We start from the raw sequence: 17,875 nt of genomic DNA, 5'->3' as shown, positions 1-17,875 counted from the left end.
AGCCGTGTTAACCTGTTGTGACTTGTGACTTGTGACATACATACTTTGTTTTTGTTTCGGGTAAAATGGAACCGGGCCAAAAAAAAACCCCTTTTTTTTCTACTAACGGGCTATCTCCACTTTCCGTGGGACAGGGTCGGATCTGACCCGTTAGACCCGTAACCGACCACTTTTCTCATTTGTTTTTCCTCCCGGTCAAATCTTCGCGCCAACGCACGCAAGCTCCCCACATCCCACGTCAAGTTACGGACAACAGATGAGAACCAGCCGCGCAGGCGGCGGCTACATATACATACACAAACACCGCAGCCGCGACTCTACTGATTATTGGTCACTGGCTGCAACCGGCTAGTCAGCAAACCATTCCCTTTTTTTTTTTTTTGAGCTAAGCAAACCATTCCCTTGCTGACCTCCATCTCGCCCACCGATGGCCGTCGCACCAAGCTCGCCGACGCAGCGCCTCCGCGCCTGTATGCCGCCGGCGGCAGCCTCCGCCACGCATGTCGCGCTGCGCGCTAGCAACGAGCCGCACAAGGCAGCAGCGACCACCGCGACGACGGTGGCCGTACCCGTACCCACTGCTGTTGTGGCGCCTGCGGAGAGGCGTTCCGACGCCCAGGTCGCGGCGCCGTCGTTGGCGTGCACGTGGGAGGACGTGCATGGCGCCGACGACTGGCGAGGGCTGGTGGAGCCGCTCCACCCGCTCCTCCTCGCCGAGGTCGTCCGGTACGGAGAGCTCGTCGGCGCGTGCTACCGCGCCCTGGACCTCGACCCAAGGTCAAAGCGGTACCTCAACTGCAAGCACGGGAAGAAGCAGATTCTGCAGGCGGTCGGCATGGCCGACGCCGGGTACCAAGTGACCAAGTACATCTACTCGGCCCCTGAGGTGACCCTGCCAATGGGGATCTGCCGTCCCTGCAGCAAAAGCCGGTGGATCGGCTACGTGGCCGTCGCGTCAGATAAAGAGGCGGGGCGGCTCGGCCGGCGGGACATCCTAGTCTCCTTCCGCGGCACCGTGACCTGCTCGGAGTGGCTGGCCAACTTCATGAGCGCGCTCGCTCCGGCGCGGTTTGATCCGGCCGACCCACGCCCGGACGTGAGGGTCGAGTCGGGGTTCCTCTCCCTCTACACCTCCGACAACGACACCGCCAAATTCACCGCCGGGAGCTGCCGCAACCAGCTGCTCTCCGAGATTTCCCGTCTCATCGCGGAGCACAAGCACGAGGACATGAGCATAACCCTCGCGGGCCACAGCATGGGGAGCTCCCTCGCGCTCCTACTCGGCTATGACCTCGCCGAGCTCGGCATGAACCGTGGCGTCCACGGCGGTGCAATCCCCATCACGGTGTTCTCCTTCGGGGGACCGCGCGTTGGCAACCTTGAGTTCAAGAACCGGTGCGACGAGCTTGGCGTCAAGGTACTCCGGGTTGCCAACGCGAACGACCCGGTCACCAAGATGCCCGGTGTCATCTTCAACGAGACCGCTAGGGTTCTGGGAGGGCGGTATGAGATGCCGTGGAGCAAGGCTTGCTATGCGCACGTCGGCGTTGAGGTCGCCCTCGACTTCTTCAAGGCCGGGGACATCGCCTGTGTACACGATCTGGAGGTATATATCGATCAGCTCCTAAAGATCCCTAAGGACGAGGTCGCCACAGCTTCCTCGGCGAATAGGGTTCAGTCTATGTTTGAGTGCTGGAGATGGCAAATGGCGATGATTCGTGCCGGAGAGTGGCTGCGCGCGCTAGGAATTTGATGTGCCGATTTGTCAATGCATAATTTGATTTTATGCATGTCCATCACTGCAGCCGCCTCAATGAATAGTGATATGAAATTGTGAATCATGCAGCCGCGCTCCTATATAATCGGGGATGAAGAGAGCTGATGAAACTAGGAGTTCCTCCAGATCGGATGTATACTTTTACATGTAAATCAACTTAAACCGACGGGACATATGAAGATATATACATGTGCATAACATGTTTATTATATACTAGACTAGATATAATGAAGGGAGATGTAATTCACTTCAATTGTAATAAGATATTATAATTGTATGTACCAATATTAGGATTCCGAACTCATTGGTAAGTTTACTAATTTCAAACACTATTAGAATATTTCTTCCATTTTTTAGCCTTAAATAGCTGGAGACAATGCTCTAAAAAGATTATTACATTAAAAAATGATGATTTTAATTCGCATTTACCATCATAAATGTTAAAACAAGGTGTAGAAAAGGTTTTAAGTACTACTCCCTTCGTTCCAAAATATTTGTCTTTTTAGTGATTTCAAATGGCTACCACATACGGATGTATATAGACATAATTTAGAGTGTAGATTCACTCATTTTGCTTCGTATGTAGTTACTTGTTAAAATCTCTAGAAAGATAAATATTTAGGAACGGAGGGAGTAGTACAAAACAGCTCAAATGGTTACCTGAATTTGGTTCGGGTGGTATACAAAGTTGGAGATTTGGGGGTCAATGTTACAAAACGTCATCGGAGATAGTCCATTTTGTGAACAACCTATTATTTGTATTTGTTCTAATTTTTTATCACAGGATTATGTGCATATATTAGGGTTACCATGCCAAAATTAAGTTTCTTTTTGCTTCATTTAGATATATATTTTCCATTTTTTCTAAAAAGGTGAAAAAACGCCCGCTGGGTCTACCATGGAACTCAGCTAACCATTTAATCCATTTGCAGCACATGAGTTCAAATTGTATATATTTTCTTGAAAATATTTTTTATACATCTTTTTAGAGCTAATTTGATACACCTATAGTTCAAAATGGGACCACTTTAAATAAGTGCGGATAAATTAATTGAATGTACAACATACGAGAATTAGTGGAACTTGTACAAAGCAACTTATATGAAGTTACGATACTAATAAAATAATTATTTTCAAAAACTCCACCGAATAATTAGATTTAAGAGAGGTGTTTTACATTTTTAGATAAGCAAAATATCAGTCACGTGGGTACTTTGCCCCACATGGCATTAAGGGGATAATATCTGGTGCTCCCAACGCCCAGGTGCTCCCGTGATACGGGCTCCTCATCTGGGAGTTGTTGTAGTTGCTGGACATAAGAGCAATTTTTGGACAATTAGGGGGCTTTTTTGCAAAATGTTCCAGTAGCTATAGCAGCTTCTAGATGCCGTCCACTTTTGAGATCCGACGACCTAGGAGCCCGTATCACGGGAGCTCCTGGGCCTTGGTAGCACCAAATATTCGAGTTCAATGTCGCCAACTGTACCAGACTCACCCATGTCGCGTCAATGTCATATGGGCCTGCATCCTTCAGATCCCCTTCTTCTCTCCCGCGTTGTTCCCCACCTTCTTCAAACCCCCTGCATTAATTAACACACACTCACATACAACTTCTCCACTCTGTCATTGTCTTTCAGCTTTTAACAAAAAATCAAACCTTTTTAAAAATCCTAAGACAAAAAGGCTAAATGGATGGTTATTTGCCCTAGTAGTTTCATATTTGCATAGATATTGTTTTGTAATATGTCATTATCCATCTCTGAACTAGCCGTGTGTGCTAATTCACTTGACATCACTTTATTGGTTCGAGGGGCAGGGTGGCGATCAATATCGACTGAGCATGTGATGTGATGTAGTAAGTTGTTAAAAACATGATACAAAAGTAATACACAAACATGCAACATTGATAACTAAAATAAGATTCCAAACTTGTTTCATTACATACATAATTAAATGGATCCCATACCAAACTACCTACTAATGGGATCCCTGAACTATCTACTAACATGATCCCCTTACTTAAATAAATTACTACTCCTAATAGCCGCAGCGGTCCCCGACACGTGTGACACGCCATACCCTTTTGTGCAACCACCTCCTAGCTCAGGGCGAGATCGCCTCCTTCTTAGCCTCTCAAATTGTGAGGTGCTTTCGGGAGCGTTCTCGGCGGGTGAGTGCAAAGGCAGAGGTCAAGCAGTTCAATGCTAATCAATGCTCAGCTACGCTAGCAATGACAACCCAGTTGACATACCGCCAAGCCACGGGCAGACATATCACCCTAAAAGCATTCAGGGCGCGTTCCTGGGTGTCAGCCTCCACCCACTCGGTGGTCGCTCGAGCGTCCTGCCAGAGAGTCTCTCGCCTTGGCTCTTTCAGAGGGCACATAGGCCTTCCAAGTGGCCACTGTCGTGAAGCGCTTCTCCTCATAAACCTTTAGGGCCGCCTCTCTCCTAGAACGCTACGCCGGAGGCAATACCTTCAACAATGCAACGTCCATTTGGGCCTAGTTGTCCTTCATGGTGGTGTGCGCGGGGTCCGGCGCACTGTCCTCCTTAGCAAGGGGTAGTGACGTGTCTTCCTCAGCACAAGGCATCGACGGGTCCTGTCAATACGCCACTATAGGAGAACATGCTATGCAAAGCCAAAAATACATAAAATCAAACCCATGATCATTATCAAGGTGTAGGTAGCGAGTCATACCCTTGACAGATCATCATTGCGATAGAGATGTTGACGATGTCGACGCAGTTCTCTGACTCCCGCAACTAGGTTATACCTCCCAGTCATGAGAGTTTCTCCTCACAAAGATCAGCCCACTCTAGTGTTGAAGATTACGCTGCCGCCAAGGTATCCATGCATACCGCAGTAGCAACACTGCAACACTCCGTGGAACAACACAAAAAAACAATGAAAAGATTAGATCTAATCTACAGAGAGATGTCAGCTTGAAATGGGGACATGACTTTGCTAGGAGAAGCATGGTCATCCAAGACCTTTGGTGTGTCTCCTGGGGTGCCCTTGGCCCTCAATATATACATGGCCAAGGGGTTTGGGTTGACAAAGCCAGCGTGGAGTACCCCCTTGCGTCGAGGGGTCCTACCATGACTCCACCATGTTTCCTTGCCTCCCGAACAAGGGGGGTGCTGGCCGACTTGCGCCCATTGAGCTTCTTTGCCCCCAAGCCGGTGATAGGACGACCCATTGGGAGCCTTCTAGAATGTCCAGGAATATTTCGGACCATCAAAAAGATTCTACCACATTCTAGAACTTCTAGTATCTATCATACATCACCAAGACATTTCGGACCTCTAGAAACACTTCAAAGACCATCCAAAACATTTTTGGAACCCTTCTCTCTCATCCTCCATTAAATCATAGAATTCCAACATCTTGCCAATCGTTAAGTGTGTGACCTTATAGGTTTGAGCATACATGGACATGTCCAGAACACCTTCTCGGGCCAATAATAATTAGTGGGATCTAGACACCCATAATAATGTTGGGGAACATAGTAATTTCAAAAAATTTCCTACGCACACTCAAGATCATGATGATGCATAGCAACAAGAGGAGAGAGTGTGTCCACGTACCCTCGTAGACCGAAAGCGGAAGCGTTAGCACAACGCGGTTGATGTAGTCGTACATCTTCACAATCCGACCGATCAAGTGCCGAACGCACGGCACCTCCGAGTTCTGCACACGTTCAACTCGATGATGTCCCTCGAACTCCGATCCAGCCGAGTGTTGAGGGAGAGTTTCGTCAGCACGACGGCGTGGTGACGATGATGATGTTCTACCGACGCAGGGCTTCGCATAAGCACCGCTACGATATGATCGAGGTGGATTATGGTGGAGGGGGGCACCGCACACGGCTAAGAGATCAAGATCAATTGTTGTATATTTGGGGTGCCCCCTGCCCCCGTATATAAAGGAGTGGAGGAGGGGGAGGGCCGGCCCTCTCTATGGCGCGCCCTAGGGGAGTCCTACTCCCGTCGGGAGTAGGATTCCCCCTTTCCTAGTAGAACTAGGAGCCCTTCCAAGTAGTAGGAGTAGGAGGGAAGGAAAGGGAAGGGAAAAGGAGAAGGAAGGAAGGGGGCATCCCCCTCCCTAGTCCAATTCGGACCAGCCCATGGGGAGGGGTGCGGCCACTCTTTGAGGCATTTCTCTCCTTTCCCGTATGGCCCATTAAGGCCCAATACGAATTCCCGTAACTCCCCGGTACTCCCGAAAATACCCGAATCACTCGGAACCTTTCCAATGTCCGAATATAGTCATCCAATATATCGATCTTTACGTCTCGACCATTTCGAGACTCCTCGTCATGTCCCTGATCTCATCCGGGACTCCGAACTCCTTCGGTACATCAAAACACATAAACTCATAATATAACCGTCATCGAACTTTAAGCGTGCGGACCCTATGGTTCGAGAACTATGTAGACATGACCGAGACACGTCTCCGGTCAATAACCAATAGTGGAACCTGGATGCTCATATTGGCTCCTACATATTCTACGAAGATCTTTATCGGTCAAACCGCATAACAACATATGTTGTTCCCTTTGTCATCGGTATGTTACTTGCCCGAGATTCGATCATCGGTATCTCAATACCTAGTTCAATCTCGTTACCGGCAGGTCTCTTTACTCGTTCCGTAATACATCAACCCGCAACTAACTCATAAGTTGCAATGCGTGCAAGGCTTAAGTGATGTGCATTACCGAGTGGGCCCAGAGATACCTCTCCGACAATCGGAGTGACAAATCCTAATCTCGAAATACGCCAACCCAACAAGTACCTTCGGAGACACCTGTAGAGCACCTTTATAATCACCCAGTTATGTTGTGATGTTTGGTAGCACACAAAGTGTTCCTCCGGTAAACGGGGGTTGCATAATCTCATAGTCATAGGAACATGTATACGTCATGAAGAAAGCAATAGCAACAAACTAAACGATCAAGTGCTAAGCTAACGGAATGGGTCAAGTCAATCACATTATTCTCTTAATGATGTGATCCCGTTAATCAAATGACAACTCATGTCTATGGTTAGGAAACATAACCATCTTTGATCAACGAGCTAGTCAAGTAGAGGCATACTAGTGACACTTTGTTTGTCTATGTATTCACACATGTATTATGTTTCCGGTTAATACAATTCTAGCATGAATAATAAACATTTATCATGATATAAGGAAATAAATAATAACTTTATTATTGCCTCTAGGGCATATTTCCTTCAGTCTCCCACTTGCACTAGAGTCAATAATCTACTTCACATCGCCATGTGATTTAACATCAATAGTTCACATTACCATGTGATTAACACCCATAGTTCACATCGTCATGTGACCAACACCCAAAGGGTTTACTAGAGTCAATAATCTAGTTCACATCGCTATGTGATTAATACCCAAAGAGTACTAAGGTGTGATCATGTTTTGCTTGTGAGGGAAGTTTAGTCAACGGGTCTGCCACATTCAGATCCGTGTGTATTTTGCAAATTTCTATGTCAACAATGCTCTGCACGGTAGCTAATTGCTCCCACTTTCAATATGTATCCAGATTGAGACTTCGAGTCATCTGAATCAGTGTCAAAACTTGCATCGACGTAACCCTTTATGATGAAACTTTTGTCACCTCCATAATCGAGAAACATATCCTTATTCCACTAAGGATAATTTTGACCAATGTCCAGTGATCTACTCCTAGATCACTATTGTACTCCCTTGCCAAACACAGGGCAGGGTATACAATAGGTCTGGTACACAGCATGACATACTTTATAGAACCTATGGCTGAGGCATAGGGAATGACTTTCATTCTCTCTCTATCTTCTGCCGTGGTCGGGTTTTGAGTCTTACTCAACTTCACACCTTGTAACAAAAACAAGAACTCCTTCTTTGACTGTTCCATTTTGAACTACTTCAAAATCTTGTCAAGGTATGTAATCATTGAAAAACTTATCAAGCGTCTTGATCTATCTCTATAGATCTTGATGCTCAATATGTAAGCATCTTCACCGAGGTGTTTCTTTGAAAAACTCCTTTCAAACATTCCTTTATGCTTTGCAGAATAATTCTACATTATCTCCGATCCACAATATGTCATTGACATATACTTATCAGAAATGATGTAGTGCTCTCACTCACTTTCTTGTAAATACAGCCTTCACGGCAAGTTTGTATAAAACTATATGCTTTGGTCAACTTATCAGAGCGTATATTCCAACTCCGAGATGCTTGCACCAGTCCATAGATGGATCGCTGGAGCTTGCATATTTTGTTAGTACCTTTAGGATTGACAAAACCTTTTGGTTGCATCATATACAACTCTTCTTTAAAAAATCTATTAAGGAATGCAGTTTTGTTTATCCATTTGCCAGATTCATAAAATGCGGCAATTGCTAACATGATTCGGACAGACTTAAGCATAGATACGAGTGAGAAACTCTCATTGTAGTCAACACCTTGAACTTGTCAAAAACCTTTTTGCGACAATTCTAGCTTTGTAGATAGTAACACTACTATCAGCGTCTGTCTTCCTCTTGAAGATCCATTTAATATCAATGGCTTGCCGATCAATGGGCAAGTCAATCAAAGTCCATACTTTGTTCTCATACATGGATCTCATCTCAGATTGCATGGCCTCAAGCCATTTCGCGGAATCTGGGCTCATCATCGCTTCCTCATAGTTCGTAGACTCGTCGTGGTCAAGTAACATGACCTCCAGAACAGGATTACTGTACCACTCTGGTGCGGATCTCGCTCTGGTTTACCTACGAGGTTCGGTAGTAACTTGATCTGAACATGATCATTATCATTAGCTTCCTCACTAATTGGTGTAGTAGTCACAGGAATAGATTTCTGTGATGAACTACTTTCCAATAAGGGAGCAGGTACATTTACCTCATCAAGTTCTACTTTCCTCCCACTCACTTCTTTCGAGAGAAACTCCTTCTCTAGAAAGGATCCATTCTCAGCAATGAATATCTTGCCTTCGGATCTGTGATAGAAGGTGTACCCAACATTTTCTTTCGGGTATCCTATGAACATGCACTTCTCCGACTTGGGTTTGAGCTTATCAGGTTGAAACTTTTTCACATAAGCATTGCAACCTCAAACTTTAAGAAACGACAGCTTAGGTTTCTTGCCAAACCATAGTGCATACGGTGTCGTCTCAACGGATTTAGATGGTGCCCTATTTAATGTGAATGTAGCTGTCTCTAATGCATAACCCCAAAACGATAGTGGTAAATCGGTAAGAGACATCATAGATCGCACCATATCTAATAAAGTACGATTACGATGTTCGGACACACCATTACACTGTGGTGTTCCAGGTGGCACGATTTTGTGAAACTATTCCACATTGTTTTAATTGAATACCAAACTCGTAACTCAAATATTTTTCTCTGCGATCAGATCGTAGAAACTTTATTTTCTCTTCACGATGATTTTCCACTTCACTCTGAAGTTCTTTGAACTTTTCAAATGTTTCAGATTATGTTTCATCAAGTAGATATACCCATATCTGCTCAAATCATCTATGAAGGTCAGAAAATAACGATACCCGCCGCGAGCCTCAACACTCATCGGACTGCATACATCAGTATGTATTATTTCCAATAAGTCAGTTGCTCGCTCCATTGTTCCGGAGAACGGAGTCTTAGTCATCTTGCCCATGAGGCATGGTTCGCAAGCATCAAAATTATTCATAATCAAGTGATTCCAAAAGCCCATCAGCATGGAGTTTCTTCATGTGCTTTACACCAATATGACCTAAACGACAGTGCCACAAATAAGTTGCACTATCATTATTAACTTTGCATCTTTTGGCTTCAATATTATGAATATGTGTATCACTACGATCGAGATCCAACGAACCATTTTCATTGGGTGTATGACCACAGAAGGTTTTATTCATGTAAATAGAACAACAATTATTCTCTAACTTAAATGAATAACCGTTTTGCAATAAACATGATCAAATCATATTCATGCTCAATGCAAACACCAAATAACATTTATTTAGGTTTAACACTAATCCCGAAAGTATAGGGAGTGTGCGATGATGATCACATCAATCTTGGAACCACTTCCAACACACATCGTCACTTCACCCTTAACTAGTCTCTATTCATTCTGCAACTCCCGTTTCGAGTTACTACTCTTAGCAACTGAACCAGTATCAAATACCGAGGGGTTGCTATAAACACTAGTAAAGTACACATCAATAACATGTATATCAAATATAACATTGTTCACTTTGCCATCCTTCTTATCCGCCAAATACTTGGGGCAGTTCCGCTTCTAGTGACCAGTCCCTTTGCAGTAGAAGCACTTAGTCTCAGGCTTAGGTCCAGACTTGGGCTTCTTCACTTGAGCAGTAACTTGCTTGCCGTTCTTCTTGAAGTTCCCTTTCTTTCCCTTTCCCTTTTCTTGAAACTAGTGGTCTTGTTAATCATCAACACTCGATGCTCTTTCTTGATTTCTACCTTCATCGATTTCATCATCATGAAAAGCTCGGGAATCATTTACATCATCCCTTGCATACTATAGTTCATCACGAAGTTCTACTAACTTGGTGATGGTGACTAGAGAATTCTGTCAATCACTATTTTATCTGGAAGATTAACTCCCACTTGATTCAAGCGATTGTAGTACCCAGACAATCTGAGCACATGCTCACTGCTTGAGCTATTCTCCTCCATCTTTTAGCTATAGAACTTGTTGGAGACTTCATATCTCTCAACTCGGGTATTTGCTTGAAATATTAACTTCCACTCCTGGAACATCTCATATGGTCCATGCCGTTCAAAACGTCTTTGAAATCCCGATTCTAAGCTGTTAAGCATGGTGCACTAAACTATCAAGTAGTCATCATATTGAGCTAGCCAAATGTTCATGACGTCTGTATCTGCTCCTGCAATAGGTCTGTCACCTAGCGGTGCATCAAGGACATAATTCTTCTGTGCAGCAATGAGGATAATCCTCAGATCACGGATCCAATCCGCATCATTGCTACTAACATTTTCAACTTAGTTTTCTCTAGGAACATATCAAAAATAAAACAGAGGAGCTAAACGCGAGCTATTGATCTACAACATAGATATGCTAATACTACCAGGACTAAGTTCATGATAAATTAAAGTTCAATTAATCATATTACTTAAGAACTCCCACTTAGATAGACATCCCTCTAATCATCTAAGTGATCACGTGATCCATATCAACTAAACCATAACCGATCATCACGTGAAATGGAGTAGTTTTCAATGGTGAACATCATTATGTTGATCATATCTACTATATGATTCACGCTCGACCTTTCGGTCTCCAGTGTTCCGAGGCCATATCTGCATATGCTAGGCTCGTCAAGTTTAACCCGAGTATTTCTGCGTGTGCAAAACTGGCTTGCACCCGTTGTAGATGGACATAGAGCTTATCACACCCGATCATCACATGGTGTCTGGGCACGACGAACTTTGGCAACGGTGCATACTCAGGGAGAACACTTTTATCTTGAAATTTAGTGAGAGATCATCTTATAATGCTACCTTCATAACTAAGCAAAGTAAGATGTATAAAAGATAAACATTGCATGCAATCAAAATATGTGACATGATATGGCCATCATCATCTTGTGCCTTTGATCTCCATCTCCAAAGCATCGTCATGATTTCCATTGTCACCGGCATGACACCATGATCTCCATCATCTTGATCTATATCAATGTGTCGTCACATGGTCGTCTCGCCAACTATTGCTCTTGCAACTATTGTTATTGCATAGCGATAAAGTAAAGCAATTATTTGGCTCTTGCATCTTATGCAATAAAGAGACAACCATAAGGCTTCTGCCATTTGCCGATAACTTCAACAACACATGATCATCTTATACAATAGCTTATATCTCATCACGTCTTGACCATATCACATCACAACATGCCCTGCAAAAACAAGTTAGACGTCCTCTACTTTGTTGTTGCAAGTTTTACGTGGCTGCTACGGGCTGAGAAAGAACCGTTCTTACCTACGCATCAAAACCACAACGATAGTTTGTCAAGTTGGTGCTGTTTTAACCTTCGCAAGGACCGGGCATAGCCACACTCGGTTCAACTAAAGTTGGAGAAACTGACACCCGCCAGCCACCTGTGTGCAAAGCACGTAGGTAGAAGTAGTCTCGCGTAAGCGTACGCGTAATGTCGGTCCGGGCCGCTTTATCCAACAATACCGCCGAACCAAAGTATGACATGCTGGTAAGCAGTATGACTTATATCGCCCACACCAGGCTCGGATGCCACTATTGGGGAACGTAGTAATTTCAAAAAATTTCCTACGCACACTCAAGATCATGTTGATGCATAGCAACGAGAGGGGAGAGTGTGTCCACGTACCCTCGTAGACCGAAAGTGGAAGCATTAGCACAACGCGGTTGATGTAGTCGTACGTCTTCACGATCCGACCGATCAAGTGTCGAAGGCACGACACCTCCAAATTCTGCACACGTTCAACTCGATGACGTCCCTCGAACTCCGATCCAGCCGAGTGTTGAGGGAGAGTTTCGTCAGCACGACGGCGTGGTGACGATGATGATGTTCTACCGACGCAGGGCTTCGCATAAGCACCGCTACGATATGATCGAGGTGGATTATGGTGGAGGGGGGCACCGCACACGGCTAAGAGATCAAGAGATCAATTGTTGTATCTTTGGGGTGCCCCTGCCCCCGTATATAAAGGAGTGGAGGAGGGGGAGGGCCGACCCTCTCTACGGCGCGCCCTAGGGGAGTCCTACTCCCACCGGGAGTAGGATTCCCCCTTTCCTAGTAGAACTAGGAGTCCTTCCAAGTAGTAGGAGTAGGAGGGAAGGAAAGGGAAGGGGAAAGGAGAAGGAAGGAAGGGGGCGCCCCCTCCCTAGTCCAATTCGGACCAGCCCATGGGGAGGGGTGTGGTCACTCTTTGAGGCCTTTCTCTCCTTTCCCATATGGCCCATTAAGGCCCAATACGAATTTCCGTAACTCCCCGGTACTCCCGAAAATACCCGAATCACTCGGAACCTTTCCGATCTCCGAATATAGTCGTCCAATATATCGATCTTTACGTCTCGACCATTTCAAGACTCCTCGTCTTGTCCCCGATCTCATCCGGGACTCCGAACTCCTTCGGTACATCAAAACACATAAACTCATAATATAACCGTCATCGAACTTTAAGCGTGCGGACCCTACGGGTTCGAGAACTATGTAGACATGACCGAGACACGTCTCTGGTCAATAACCAATAGCGGAACTTGGATGCTCATATTGGCTCCTACATATTCTATGAAGATCTTTATCGGTCAAACCGCATAACAACATACGTTGTTCCCTTTGTCATCGGTATGTTACTTGCCCGAGATTCGATTGTCAGTATCTCAATACCTAGTTCAATCTCATTACCGGCAGGTCTCTTTACTCGTTCCGTAATACATCAACCCGCAACTAACTCATAAGTTGCAATGCTTGCAAGGCTTAAGTGATGTGCATTACCGAGTGGGCCCAGAGATACCTCTCCGACAATCGAAGTGACAAATCCTAATCTCGAAATACGCCAACCCAACAAGTACCTTCGGAGACACCTGTAGAGCACCTTTATAATCACCCAGTTACGTTGTGACGTTTGGTAGCACACAAAGTGTTCCTCCGGTAAACGGGAATTGCATAATCTCATAGTCATAGGGACATGTATAAGTCATGAAGAAAGCAATAGCAACGAACTAAACGATCAAGTGCTAAGTTAACGAAATGGGTCAAGTCAATCACATCATTCTCCTAATGATGTGATCCCGTTAATCAAATGACAACTCATGTCTATGGTTAGGAAACATAACCATCTTTGATCAACGAGCTAGTCAAGTAGAGGCATACTAGTGACACTTTGTTTGTCTATGTATTCACACATGTATTATGTTTTTGGTTAATACAATTCTAGCATGAATAATAAACATTTATCATGATATAAGGAAATAAATAATAACTTTATTATTGCCTCTAGGGCATATTTCCTTCAAATAATTCCCACATATCGTTGAGTATCTTTTATCGAGCTAATTAACCTTGTATTGCCACATACAACTACTTTTGCCTCGTGATACATTACACAACCCGATGCGATACTTTGTCGGTATCATCACTATGAACTTCTCAATCACTATACCTAGTTATCCTCGTTACCAATTTGTACTCTTTTCTCATTTCCATATTCCGGTATCCCTGTAACTGACTCCTTAGACACAATACCTGGCCAGGCGATGCTGGACACCATAATATCAAGTGGGCCCTGAGTGTATCTCTCCATAGCCGGAGGAGCAAATAGCAGTCGTGATATATCTAGCACCACAACATACTTTTCGTTGTTCCCCAAAGTTACCTTTATAAGTACCCAGCTATGGAGTAATATTTGGCAACCCAAAGAAACCATCCGACATCTAGGTCTACGATATTCTAATGGTCTAGGGATGCAAGTAAATGCTAACACTTCATACGAAAATACCGACAACATATATACTGACAACGTGATCTCGCAATATTTCATATGTTGGGTCTATCTCCAGCACAGTATTTGCCCTAACAATGCACTCTCATTATTTCGGGCATCCTTGTTAACTACATTAACAATGCCCATGGTGAGGAAAGCAGAACCATCAACGATACATGAGCTAGTCCATAGGCCTAACTAGGGATGTTTTTGTGTTTATTATTCTGCACATGCAATTAGGTTTTCCTCCAAATCACACACTCAAGACCAAAGCAATTTACACATAGAAATATAAACTTAATTATGACAGGAAAATAAAACAATAACAACTTTAGTATTTCCTCTAGGGCATATTTCCAACATAATATTCACTACGAAAGTCCATAGTATTGTTGTTTTGTGTAGCTCACATCAAAATATATCTAATCAGTAAAATTTAATAATTTATAGAAATGTGGTATACATCATTATGAACGTGTATATTTTTTCAATTTTTTGAAACTTCAAAATATCATTTTTTGGGAAAATAAGGATCCAATATCCACACTCAATAATAGATTACAGTAATTGCTTTCCTTGACTGCAACAGTATCCATATTAACCCTTAAAGTGGCATTAATGGTCTATAACCTCCTAAGAGATAATAGTTATCTCAACCATTGGATCACGAAAATTTAACGGTCATATTGCTTTGGACCACCTTAAAATTTCTCAAGATGTTTATGAGTATCCTCAACATCTCTCCTTTCCCCGAAATGTTTTTCGTGATCACAAAAAACAACTAAAGCCCCCTACCTGGAGAGGGAGTTAACCCTCTCCCAATACCCTCCCCAATACATGACACGTAAGTGCGTAGCCGCCAATGCCTATTGGCCTATTGGATCACCGCCAGACCAGTGCACAAACGTCATCCACCGCTAGACTACCACGCGCCAGTCCGCTACCACCATCGGACCACTTGCACTCGCGCTGCCTACAACTGACTAGCGGGCCGCTGCTGCCGCCGGACCACCGCGCCGCCACACCGCTTGCTGGACCACCGCCCCACCACTCGCCGGACCACCACATCCCCACCACACTACTAATCCCTAATAACCAGAAGAGTGTTATTGGGGAGCCCCGTGAAGTGATTATTGGGTGAGTTTTATTGGGAATCTGTTGGAGATGCTCTATTGCTTGGGCAGCCCTTTCCCGTGCTAGAATCTGATTGTTCTTAAATATAATTAAGTTTGAGACATGCTCTCATCTAAATATTTCTGCGAACATCGCAGCACTCTTGTTTTCACACCATGAACATATGAGAGAATTCTTATTGAACAAGAAGTTGTCAATGAATCCTTGAATTCGTAGGATTGCCTCAGCCGGCACCTATATTCAACTCGTAGCAACACGGTCTTTGATTTTGGAAGCGAGGACATTGTCTTTGCACCATAAAACGAGTATACCAGAGACATTGACTTCTACGTTAGCGTAACTGATATATATATCCAGGTGAAATTTAAAGACAAGCACCCAATCTAGGTGAAATTTAGAGATCAGCACACATCTTCTATATGTTTTTTTAAGATACACATCTTATATGTATTGAAAACCTTTTTTTTTTTGAGGTTGCTAGATGTGCAGACCGCACAGGTTGGGGTGGATGTGCTCTTTCATTTGCCTTCCTTTAATTTCTATTTCATCAGTGGGACACGACACCAACTTCTTTACGCATATTATATGTAAATTTGTTTTATGTCCATCACACAGGACAAGATCACCAGATAAAAGCTCTCTCACCTCATACATGAACCGACAGAAACCATTGTGGGGGCACGGCATGTCTCCTCTTGCTGATGTACGGCTCTGTCGGGGCTTTACAGATATCTTTTTAGCGTAAATACACCAACCATTTGATTATCACACTTAAGCAGAATGGAATTCAGTAGGGCGCTTACACTAGATGTATCGTAAACTGCTCAGAACAATGATTGAGAAGTTTGAAACTGAACCCAAGTTGACAACAACTGGTAAATTTATCATTATAATTTCGATTACTGTAGTCTTTTCGTTGTCGATTTGACAGGTAAGTTTTGTGTTTTTATTGTCGCAGAAGTGGCCTGAGCTAGCTTTTTCCTTCTACTCGTTTATATATTAACAGTCCCATGTCAGCACATACACGTCACATTGCAGGCAGTGCAATGCATCAAAAGGCAAGCACTTAAATACCTGTTATTTCAAAGAGTCATTAAGAAATCCAGGAAAATGACAAAATTCTAGGGGCACCGGCCTTCGTAATAGGATCTAGTAAATAGATTAAGGCCGGTTTGTGTGACCTCAGCTGCATAGACTGCTGTAGTCGCCAACAAACCAGTTATCTTATAGGCTAATTGATGGCATGTTATTGGATGGTGGTGGGGCACTTGACGTAACCTGTTAAGACTTGTTTGATAAACAAGCTTTACATGTTAAGTACAACGTGAAAAGCACACCGGCAAAAGGACAAAAGTGCTATTAGGGTCAACTGCTCCATTCCGGTTTTAGTAAGCTCTAAAGTTTCAGAACAAACAGAAAACATCTAAGATGTAGGATAAGACATGCATACGTGCAAATGCTGGGCCATTAGTATGCGTGTATGTAAGACATAGCTAACAGACATGTATACGTTATCCTGAACCAACCCTTTCTTTAATACAAATGAGCTACCGCAAGGTACACGTGATACAATCCTATAGCGTGTCCCATGTGTTTATATTAGAATTTTAGAATACTGACGTTCCAACTGATGTATTGAGAGCGGTTTGAATATGGAGTTATCATTGAGATTCGCATTCAAATAGGCAATACTAGCACATATGCCCGTGCGTTGCAACAGGGAAAATTAATGTTTTGCACAAGCATAATGTCCCACAGCATCGGATTCACTATGAAGAACATGTTGCAACGCAACATCGTCCTTCTACAAAATGAATATAAAAAAATACGTCGCAATTTAGTCATATTCATATTTTCTTTGCGGGGCGTAATGTCCCATTGATTTCATTTAAATACAATCATTTTTAATGGCATTTAAGTATGATCCTTTTATTAATTACCATGAAGTCCTCACCCGTTTTAGTCAGGAATCAAATCCTTACTTTTCTAATTTAGTAGCCCCAACACATTAATGCCTATATATCATTTCTTTTAATTATCCTACCTTTTTACCTCAAATCCTTCATGTAGAATTTATTAAGACCACAATCTTTCTAATAGTAATTCCACCGATTTACCCATAATCCTTTCTTTAATTAGCCTCATTCATTTAAATATTATATTTAAACCCACAATCCTTCCTTTGTTAGCTCATTCGCTTAATTAGCTCTCCCTAAACATGAGCCTTGGACCTCACCCTTCCCCATCTATAGAAACGAAGGGCGATTTGTGCGAACCCCGGGCTCTCCACCTCGCCGTTGCCGAATCGGCGGCTCCTTCGCCCTCCGCCGGACGCTTCGGCGGCGGGAGGACGGGGGAGGCCCGATTTGCAGCGTGTACATAGTGTAGGAGTGCCTAGGGAGCCAGCTGGTGGCATCGTGGAGGCGGCGGTGCGTGTGGATCGGCTTTT

The 17,875-nt window shown here is 43.8% G+C and overlaps 1 protein-coding gene across 1 annotated transcript; it reads left to right on the top strand.

The window, feature by feature from the left end:
* Positions 1 to 344: 344 nt before the first annotated feature.
* On the top strand, positions 345 to 2,007 carry LOC147974754 (phospholipase A1 EG1, chloroplastic/mitochondrial-like). The gene has a single exon (XM_087519546.1). It carries the CDS (start codon positions 428 to 430, stop codon positions 1,751 to 1,753), a length of 1,326 nt encoding a protein of 441 aa, XP_087375672.1. The 5' UTR covers positions 345 to 427; the 3' UTR covers positions 1,754 to 2,007.
* The last annotated feature ends 15,868 nt before the right edge of the window (positions 2,008 to 17,875 follow it).

This window comes from Triticum urartu, chromosome 4A, assembly GCF_056163025.1.
Source record: "Triticum urartu cultivar PI428250 chromosome 4A, HENAU_Tu73, whole genome shotgun sequence".
NCBI lineage: Eukaryota > Viridiplantae > Streptophyta > Magnoliopsida > Poales > Poaceae > Triticum > Triticum urartu.
The sequence above is the reverse complement of the archived record's forward strand: the minus strand, read 5'-3'. Positions and strand labels throughout refer to the sequence as shown.

What these genes read in the sequence shown, in the direction of transcription:
- LOC147974754 (XM_087519546.1), top strand. Translation starts at nt 428, where the DNA reads ATGGCCGTCGCACCAAGCTCGCCGACGCAGCGCCTCCGCGCCTGTATG.